The sequence below is a fragment of the Malus sylvestris genome, chromosome 15 (genome assembly GCF_916048215.2).
Source record: "Malus sylvestris chromosome 15, drMalSylv7.2, whole genome shotgun sequence".
Taxonomy (NCBI): domain Eukaryota; kingdom Viridiplantae; phylum Streptophyta; class Magnoliopsida; order Rosales; family Rosaceae; genus Malus; species Malus sylvestris.
In genome coordinates this window covers 44,301,255-44,312,110 of record NC_062274.1, presented here as the reverse complement: position 1 = coordinate 44,312,110, position 10,856 = coordinate 44,301,255, and the positions used below count along the sequence as shown (strand labels likewise).

Genomic DNA, 10,856 nt, shown 5'->3' with positions numbered 1-10,856 from the left:
TTTTTGGCACTCCTAGTTGTTTTGTTTTAGTGTGATCAAGAAATAACTTTTATTCTCAATCCAAATCTTTAGGTTTACATTGATTTTTTCTTGCGTCCATGGAGAACTAGAAGAGTGCTTATGGTTTACTTCCCTCTCTTTCCCTCTCTTTCCGTCTTTGTTTCTCCTGCTGGCATATATTGGACTAAAATTTAAGCCGTTGGCGCTAGTTAGTTCACAAGTTGAAACCTTCTAGAGCCAAGGAAACGAAAGAGCCATCCAAATTCAATTTTCCAATTAGAGCTACCCAAAACTTACAAAACTGCAGCGCAAAGAATTAGTCTTATATTTGGACTTTGAATTTTTTCAAACATACTTTTCTTAGTTTTCTAAGAGTAGGCGACTAGTTAACGTAAAGTTGTGGAATAGAATTATGTGGTTTTATTAAATTGACACTTTTCAAATTGTTGAATAAACCCCACATGCTTTATACACCTCATGTTTTCTTTTTCAATTAAAAATTATCTTAATACACCCCACGTACGTCACATAATACCCTCACATCTCACATTCTTAATATACGGCTTACATTTTCTACATGCACCTCATATTTTCTATACACCCCACATTTCTCAAATCTTATAAAGTTTTTAATTTGGACAAAAAATGACGACTGAAATTTTGACAAAAGATGCTGCCTGGGATTTAAAGCATATGTGGGTTGTTTTCAATTCCACCATTAAAACCCATATCGTCATTTTTTTAATATTTGGTGATAACTTTAGGTGTTTAATTCGTCATGTAATCCGTGTGATCCCGAAAAGATGAATACGAACATAGAAGCTTAAATAATGCATCAAAAGCAAGATTAAATAATTATCGATGTCGTCAAAATCATTAAAACAATAAAAAATATGAAGTCTTACATCATGTGAAGCTTCTGAAACATCGATTTCGTATTTCATTCGTCAAAAATAATTTTTCTTAATCAACATGTTTATAGTTTCATTGGTTAGGGTTTTGTTCAACAATGGAGGGTTGAAGGGTTTGGATAGTTGAAGAAGATAAATAATACGTTAAAAGTGATTTGGGATGTATCTAATTTTTTTTTTAACCTAATAAGGTCAAAATTATCATTGCATCGTAGGGTAAATAAGTTATTTAATATTAAATTTTAATGTGAGGTACATTCAACATTTTATGGGGTGCTAATATAAAAAACCTTTTTATTTTAGCTGTTGTTTTCAGGCATGGACTTTTCTGTAGTATTAGACTATTAGTGGGCTGCCTATTATGTACCTAATTCTACGACCAAAGTGACAGAACTAGGATGATCCCGTTTCTTATAATGTGTAAACACATTTACATTATTGGTTTGGGTCCATTAGGGTTGAGGTTTGCCTCTAAATTATAATTGTTTAAGGTCCCAAAATCCTAATCTATTTTAGCATGCCTTTAATAAGTTGAATGCTGAAGACCTAAAGGATTGTCAAAAGGAGTTCTCATAGTACAACTATACTACTTTATTGGGATTTTAGGACCAATAAAATTAAGCGATGGTCCAAAATTTCTGGCTAAAGCTGGAACCAGTCCGATCCACGAGTTTTTACTTAACAGTCGAGTCCTCAAAGTTCCACATACGTCATGGATTGCGTGTACTAAACATGCACAGCCACAGCGAATAAATAAAGAAATTAAAGAGAAAAAGAGGCTTATTAACATAATAAGTTAAAAAAAAATGGAGAAAGGAGATCACCCTTTATTGTTACTGGACAATCTCCTCCGTATGATTGACTCTTGATAGAAAGAAACGAAAACATGATCATTAATTTATGTGTGGAAAATGTTTAAGAGACTATATTTTTAAACTATCTTTTGTAAATCATATATAATGTAGCGGCTGGTGATTTAATTTTTTTTAATGTTTATAAAAAGAAATTCAACCATTAATTACTATTTCATTTCATATGTAAAATATAGTTCAAGTACATGATCTACCTAGTATCACTTTGTATATATTATGTATAATGATGAGAGGGTTAAAGGCGCTTCTTTGTATCTTAATTTCTTGTCGTGCAAAGGCAAAGCAACACAAATCCGAATAAGCTTATAAATGTTAGTTCCGCCCTAATTTGCCCTTTAGGGTTTCGAATGGTTCCTTAATTAGTTTGAAGCATGCATGCTCTATATATACAGTAACTCCTGCTTCCTAATTTCGCTTGCACGTATAAAACCAAAGCTTTAATATATTTGAGGAGCCAGGAGAGAAAGATGGAATTTGCAGGGTGAGGTGTGATTGGAGGGCAGTGTGTGAGGTGAGGACAACTGAGGGAAAACTGAAAAGGCAGATGGTAGAGGGATAGATGGTGTAAGCGAGGAACATCATTGCTAATTGCTATGGTACCATGTCATTCACTGGCATGGGGCATGAGCCACCACAATCCAAAAAAGACGAGTCACATGTCACCACATCCTCTTAATATGTTGTCATAATTCCAAAGATCCAAAACCAATCCTTCTCTCTTTCTTTATCTCTCTCGTCATCATCGTTTTAATATACGATTATTACTTGATGCCTTTTAATTCTATTTGAACAATTTGTGAACCTAGTTTAGTTTTCCTATTTTATAATCAACAAAAAAATATTTTGGAGAGAATGATTGGAACTTAAAATTTTGAAGACATGAATAAACACTTTTCAGTAGAGTTACAACCCCACCTAATTGTACACCATGTACTAACTATATTCACTTCTCATTGTATGACTCACCCATGCATGCGAATGGGTTCCATCCAAGTCCCATGCACCATGTAAAAAGGTGCGGTATGGGGTAAGTCTGTGCTATAGGCAAGACTTCACCGAGTTTTAATTGGGATATGGGATGGTGCTTTTAGCAATACTTTGCACTTTTAAGCACTATAATTGATCAGTTAAGTGAGGTTTAGCGAATTCCAGCATTTTGTTTTCCATAAAATGATTTGTTGGATTGACAAGTTTATGCGTACGGTTCACATGGTCATATTCTATAACTACTCCCCTAATGTTATGCATTTGTTAATTACATATTGCGTTGCTAATTTTGGTAATATTAATTATTTGGCTCATGAGAGACGAGAAATATGAGACAAGGAAAAGATAAAATCAATGCAAAAATTTGTAGAAATAAAACTAACTAAAAATGTGCATTTCAATTTTATGGACTTTTCCGCCTTCTTTATCTCTAAAATCAAACACAGTTTGATCCCTTTGATTAAACTACTACACGTATCTCTAGTTTTAATGATGTAATGAATTGTGCTTAATGTTGTGACATTGGTGGTGTTCTTTCCTAAACCCATTGTTTACTCCATCTGGTTTTCTTCGGGGGAGTTTTAGCAAGACCCCAGTGTCGCCCTAGTGAAGTTAAGGTAATAGTAAGGTGGAAGCTCTTTTATCACAATAGGAAAGTAAATTGGGGTAATGAGCACAAAAACTAGTGATGACTCTCATGATTTATGATTGCGGCAGGTAAGGATTCCCCAAATCTTTGCCACTAAGAGCTCCATCATAACTTCTATGTTTCAACAGTGCACGAGATATAATAACAGAATGATCAATCCTCAGTGTTGGAAAATTCCAATAGCAAGAATTAGTTAATAAAGGTAATTAACAATAGCCAGCTAAAAGGAAAGAAATATACAAAAACCCATAAATCCCTCAGTAAACAATCAACTAGACATCATGCATACAAAAAACCTATTCACTTTATATTCACAGACAATAATCTACTTCGAGCTTGTAGCTTGTAATACATAATATGTTTTAACTCAACGGCAAGATATCTCCACCCAAATATTTCCCATCCTTCCATCCACAGAGCATCGACAACTACGAGTTGGTGATTCAGTAGTAAATGACGGATTACGAGGTTTTCTTAAAACTAAAACTGGAGGTCTCGGGTTCAAAACCCACTGCTAGTGTGGAAGCCAGACTAGTGGCCAGGAGGAGGCTGAAATGTCTTCCCAGCCCTCAAAAGGGGTGAATAATCGTGGTTTGCTACCAGTTGTCCCCCTTTTTGTAAAATCCATAGAGCATCGACTTTTTTTATTATTCTTATACTAGCTAGAAAGGGAATTTACCTAGGCCTACTTTGATCTGCTTATTTTTTTTTTTCATATGTATATTCTCTTTGCAGTAGTAACCAAAGCACATTTTTTAGGACTTAAAAAGTGATCATTAATGGAGAAAATACGATAGGAATGAATATATACTTTGTAAGTTGTAATACAATAAAAATAAAGAAAAAAAGAAAGTATTGTACATACATACTCTAAATAAGTCCGAGCTACATATAATAAATTAAGAAGATATGATACCTTGCTAGCTATATACAACTATATATAATTGAACTACTGATGATGCGTCATATTAGTTACATATTGTCACGATTTTGTAAGTTGAATGGTGAGGGATAAAAACAACAGCAGCTATATATGTAGGCTCTTCATTATCACCACCACCACCACCAAGGCCAACGGCTCTCCTTCAAGCAGTAGTACTAGTACCAGCTAGCATCAACATTATCTAGTGATCTGAAGTCGGAGAAATCCACGAGTCCACCGCACCTTCACCTCTAATAGTAGAATTAACATTATTCATCTCCAAACACTTGTCCAAACTAGGCCTCAAATGGTGATCTTGTGATGATAATCCCCCATCACTTGATCCAAGTACTCCATGATCCCTCCAGCCATCATTGCCATCTGAAGCTGCCACGTGGCTGTCGTCTATTGATCCACTACCGAGCTGGTTTGTGTTAACATATGGTGATGATCCATGATGGTTCAGAGCCAAATGGCCCTCAAGTGATGAATGCATGGCTAAATTACCAATTACTCCGCGGGGGCTAGGTCTTGCCCCAAAATTGGGCACACTGACGGAAGAGTGGAATGGAGGAGGCTGCTGCGGTAGGGATTGGAATGTTAGAATAGGGTTTTGCATGTTTTGGAAGAGGCCTTGATTTTGATGATGATCAGATAGTAATGGGTAATTAGTTGAACTGAAATTAACGTTGTTGTTACTATTATTATTCCTAGTAGCAATATTGGTAGCATCAACCATAGCACTAGTATTATTGTTCATCATCATCAACAATGAAGAAATAGAATTAGAAGTAGAAGAAGATAGAAATGGGGTTGGCTGATGAACCTTTTGAGCCAACGGGCGTAAAGGGTGGAGAGGTGACCTTATTCCAGAGCCAAACATTTCGAGCCTTCGAGCGTATGGTGATGACGATGAGGCTGAAAATGGGGGTGCTGGGATGCCAGTGAACTCCTGCACCATTGCTCGGAAATTTGACGTGTCGGTGGTGAGCACGGTGGTAGGTGCCCTCCTAGAAGCTCTTGTCCTCTTCTTTGTGTTCCGGGTGGCAACGGGGTTGGTCTGTCCTCCTCTTGAAGAAGCTAAGAGAGCTTGAGTAGTAGTTGATGAAGGTTGCGGGTTGGGAACTGGGTTGGTGGAGTTGGGTTGATTGGATCTTGAGTTGGGGATGAAATTTGGGTTTGATGAGTTTGGTTGGGGTTGAGACAATGCTGTGTGGAAATGATCATAAGTATAATTACGAGATGAGATATGATGATCAAAAAGTGTTGCGTTAGTGGGTTGGGGGTTATGGTTTTGGTAATGAGAAGGGAGAGAAGGGTGCACTATTGGGTCGGAGGAATCAAACAATTGGGTCGGAGAATTCAAGTAACCCGGGATCGAATTGGGTCTTGAGATTTCATGGTCTTGATCTTCACCACCACTTGAAGATTGCATACTTTCACTATTATCAGAATCCATGGCTAGCTAAGAACAAGAAGATGTAGATGGTCACAAATAATATGGAGAGAGAGAGAGAGAGAGAGAGAGAGATTATGAGGGTAGTGGGAAAAAATGCATGGTGAAGTGAGTGGAAAAGTGATACATATATATATATATATCTCATATCTCCTTGTCTAAGAACAGCATTTTGAGAGAGAGGAACATGTCTTTATCATTGAAGCCCTGAGATCTGAAATTGGAAGCAAAATCTTTTCCTGGTCTCAGTTGGAGAGAGCCAAAGTTTCTATTAAAAGGAGAGAATATATAAAAACTGATGGATGGATGGATGGATGGATGGATGGGAGAGAAGCAGAGGCTTTTCTTTTCTTCTTCCTTTTTGTTTTTTGATTTCTTTGGGAACTACTATTTTCTGTGCTTCTTTTTTCCCTTTATGTTTTAGAGAGATGAGCTGCTAGGGTTTCAGAAAAGCATAAGAGAAATGAAAGAGTAAAGAAAGGTTATTTATTTAGCCTTTCTGATATTGAGACCGAGAGGGCCTCAATTCTAAAAAATTAGAAAGATCCTCCATCTCGAGAGAGAGAGTGTGTGTGCAGGGTGGGGTCGCCATTGGAGTAGGAAAAGAACAAGGATTGTTTGCCCTCCCACTTCCAGCGTCCTTCCGTGCCCTTCTGTTTTGTATGACCACGGTTAAGTTATGTCAACATTTAAATTGTTTTTTTATAAAGATAATAAGACAAAAATAAATAGTAACATAAAATGTTGACGTGGCTTAATCGTGACTACACAAACAGAAAGCATGGGGGGCAACAGAAATGGAAAGGCAGATAATTCATGTCCGTAGTTAAAAGGAGGGTGCCGGTGGCTGGCAACGGGTCAAACTCAGAGAGAGAGAGAGAGAGAGAGAGAGAGAGAGAGAGAGAGAGAGTAGTTAAAAGGAGGGTGCCGGTGGCTGGCAACGGGTCAAACTCAGAGAGAGAGAGAGAGAGAGAGAGAGAGAGAGAGAGAGAGAGAGAGAGAGAGAGAGAGAGAGAGAGAGAGAGAGAGAGAGAGAGAGAGAGAGAGAGAGAGAGAGCGGTTGAATGTGATAGGAAGGGGTATGAAAGTTAAAAAGGTTGGAAACTCATAAATTAATTTATAATTATTTTTAGAGGGATTTACCAAAAATATTGGGATTAATTTACCTAACCCAAGTAATTAAATCAACTAAATAAAAAATGAAATGAGCTACTTAGTACTACGGTCGAATAGTATTCATCTTCACTTGTAAGCGTGAGATTTTAGGTTCCATTCTCACCAAAAGAGAATTTGAACCACATTATTGCTAACCCCTTATGAAACTTTAACTTACTCTCCCATTCCAAAATAATATCGTTTTTTTTAAAAAAAAAAAAACAGTGAAATGAAGAATTTGCTAGATACCTAAAGGAAAGAGGAAGGCAAGCTAATGACTAAATTGGGTAAAGGATAGAAGTGAACGAAACCGCTACCTCCTCTAGTAGGCTCGATCTCCATCAGTATTATTGTTTTCAAGCTTCTCTCTACTCTCTTATCTCTTATCTCTTTGCCTATTTGTTTTTCATGTTTATACGGAAAATGATCAAATGAACTAGTTTAGGTAACAATAACAAGCTTTGGGATAATAACCTATTCTCTCTTTTCATCATCACTTAAGTGTGTGTATATAGATATATCCATTTCTGTAATCTTTATTTATCATACACATGGTATGTATTATACCTCAACTTTTGACCAAGTCCAAATTTATAAACAAAATCCAAGTTATAGTGGAGACAGATAAGAATAATTTGTCAAAGAAGAAACGATATAATATTTATTGGATGAAAGGATTAGATATTTTTTTTAGAGGTTTTCAAATTAAATTTGAACAAACGACCCGTCGAATGAAGCTGGTGGATGAGGTACAGTTGCGGATTCGGATTTGAATTTTAGAATCTTTTAATATTAAAGTACAAGTTTTTAGGTATGAACAAAGGCTGAAGCGCGCTAATTTTTTTTCTCTAGTTTATTCACTAAGGCATTTCATCAAACATTTGGTGGACTTGTTGTCGTTAGCAAAATCATGTTGCACATATGTCAACAGATATCGACATATGCCGAAGCAATCTGATGAATGATTTCAAGAGAATTTTTCAAGTGTCGTCGATACAACCTGTCAAGATATTCTTAGCAAGCATTGCATCAAACATTTGGTAGGCACAAAATGGACTCATACCAAACATTGAGGAGGGTCCTCAGAAGACATTCTCATGTATATTTTTCGGACTACAGGTGGTCTTGGGACCACTTTGGTCTCAATGTTGGGTCTAAAGCATTTTATCCATGACGAACGATTGGCCCTATCAAGCCCATGATGCATGGGTAGAATAAAACTCCCTGTTGAGTACTGGGAGAATGTCACAGAAACACAGGACGGTATGCCTATATTATTGTAGAAGTGGAAGGAAGTTTTTTTTTATTATTTTATTTTATTTTCAAATGTCGCTCTACTTTTATACTCACATATAACGTATGTGCTCGTATTTCAGACACACTGAAAAACTCTTATATCTACTAATTACTTTATATTTAAAAACCTAAATCAGTTTTCTTTTTTAATAACAACATCTTAACTACTTGGTTATATAATTAGTTTTGGTACATGACGTAACTGCTTACTTGATTAAAGATAATATCCCGATGAATATAATGTGTTACACGACGTCCTTGTCTCATTGTACAGAAGATTAAAATTATTATTGTTTTTAATGGCTATTGGCCTGCCCTATTTAAAAATTCAAATCCTCGAGCTTGCAATCTACCATGCCCATTTAAGGAATCTACTTTACTTGTTATTTTGTATTGATTGCACTTCTAGACTCACTACTTGTACCATTCCGACAGTTGCCATAACCATTAATATATTGACTTAATGCACATGTGATCAGAATATGGCTTCTTTGGATACATTAGAGCAGCTCCTGCAGGAGCTCGTGCTCAAGGAACAGGCTGCGGAACAGGGCTTGATTGCCCGAGGGAGGAAGCCCAACTTTGGCTGGCGAGATAGCCTAAGCAGGCTCGAGCATCAGGCTCGTCGATTCATGCCGGCCCGAGCGCCCGAAGGCAGTCTGACGTGGGCTGACGTCAGGACGGCAGCGACGTCAGCCACATGGTGGACGGGACTTCCCTTTCTCTCTCTCAACCTTTATGGTTCTTGAACGTCGTCGTCGTCTCACGGTGGATGGGCGGCGACGACGACGACTGTCCCCAATGCCTCCGCCTCGTGACCACCACCGCCTTGCCGAATTGAGCAAGAGTTCCAGAACCCACAAACTTGCCGGAGTTTGCTCCGAGGAGGTGACAAAAAATTGGGCAAGGTTTCAGAGAAATTGCAAGGGGTTAAACCTCTGGTTTCGAATTGGAAAAACACCACGAATCTTGTCCCAAACAACATTAAGACATAATAAAACAAGATTTTCATAGAGAACCTCACCTGTGTTCGAGTTTCAGATCTTGAAGCTCTCGGCTTCAATGGTGGTTTACACCGTGATTGTCCGATGACACATGTAACGGTATAGCTAGGATCCTTTAGTCCCAGAGATTAAGGTTTCTTGGTTTTTGGAGTTTGATTTGTTTAATTTTCGAAGAGGAAAGTGGGTGAGAGCTCTCGGAGCTCTAGAGAGAGTGAGAGTGTCGAGAGCTTAGAGAGAGAGAGACGAACTTCAGAAAAAATGGAGAGAAGTGAGAAAGATGAGTGGAAAGAGAGGGAGTGACGCGAGTGACATGAGCAAGTTGCAAAAAATACTATTATTTTATTGACTTATTGTCAGGGCTATTCAAGTGTATGGGTGGAGATGCAAAAAGCAGTTACTGTTCATTAAAGGCAGTTACTGTTCAGTGGGTGGATTAAATAGTGAATAGCCTAGGGGGAGGGTTCCCACGCTGGAACTGCTCTTACAAGGGACTGAGATTCTCTCCAAATTCCTTCCATCCGGATTTTACTTCAATTCTGGAGCTGGAGAAAAAGAAATGGAGAATAGGTAAGAAGGTGAACACGGAAGAAGATGAACAGGTGAAGGTGAACAAGAAATTAATTTACAGCTGTTCAATTGTCAGTTGAACTGACAAGATTGAAGGATTCGTAAAATCTAGATAGAAGGAATCTAGAGAGAATATTATTCCCATTACAAGGGTGTGTACCCTAATTTCCCTTCATATTCTTGTATTATTGGTGTACATGTCTTTGGCAAAAATGAAGTTAATAAAATTACAAATGGTTGATCGCAAATATGATTTTAATAACTTTAACTTTGAGAAGTTTTTTTCTGCAGATGCAACGGTAACAGGTACGGTCAAAAAATTATATATGCAATGCTTGCAGTCAGGAAACAATGCACCATTTTCAAGTAATTCAATACGTTAATAGAAGTCTTCATTTCTTTGGCAAATGCTCTCATAAAATTTTCAACTCTATAAATAATGCACCTTCATTGCCAGAACTAAATTCGCACACATCCGGGGACGGAGGCGAGATCCAATCAGACTAGCCCATGATCTCCAATGAAGGGAGAATGGGGTTGATTGGGGGGTGTGGTTGAATCCGAATAGGATTGTATACATATTTTTGTGGTGGAGAATCAAACTACAGGTGTAGTTCTAAGGAATAACAGTGTAAACCATCATTGACAAATAGACTATGACAGGGCGTTGAAAGATGAGTTTTCCATGGACGTGTCTATGTGTAGACGACAACATAAGGGCCTCTGTTAAGCATCGAGAGAATATGTGTGTAGAAGTTTGAGAGAGAGATTGTTAAAGAGGTCGATGTTCCTCTGATAAATACTCAGGCTATAGTATTTATAGGGATCTTGAAGGTCCTTTGTAGGAAAGTAATCTTCAACAAATTGGGAGACTATCTAAGAGGAAATTTAGGATAAGATAACCAATCATTCTAGAATCATGATTGCCTTGCCTAATCCCTAAGATATCCTAATCTGACTTGGATTAGAGTTTTATTTCTTAAGAGGCAAGTAATATCTTTAATAGGCCTAAGACTAGCTTTTCGAACGATGCTCCA

General features: G+C 37.5%; 1 protein-coding gene across 1 annotated transcript; it reads right to left on the bottom strand.

Moving 5' to 3' along the window:
- Window positions 1-4,195: 4,195 nt before the first annotated feature.
- On the bottom strand, window positions 4,196-6,328 carry LOC126601772 (uncharacterized). The gene is made up of 2 exons (XM_050268530.1): window positions 5,168-6,328; window positions 4,196-4,921 (listed from the first exon to the last, which is right to left on the bottom strand). The coding sequence occupies exons 1-2, from the start codon at window positions 5,798-5,800 to the stop codon at window positions 4,544-4,546; spliced, it is 1,011 nt and encodes a 336-aa protein (XP_050124487.1). The 5' UTR covers window positions 5,801-6,328; the 3' UTR covers window positions 4,196-4,543.
- Window positions 6,329-10,856: the final 4,528 nt, after the last annotated feature.

Excerpts from the sequence above, each read along its gene's own strand:
- LOC126601772 (XM_050268530.1), bottom strand. The coding sequence starts at position 5,800 with ATGGATTCTGATAATAGTGAAAGTATGCAATCTTCAAGTGGTGGTGAA. Across the intron at positions 4,922-5,167 it reads TACGCCCGTTGGCTCAAAAG|CAGCCTCCTCCATTCCACTC; the intron begins GTTCATCAGCCA and ends TCCCTACCGCAG.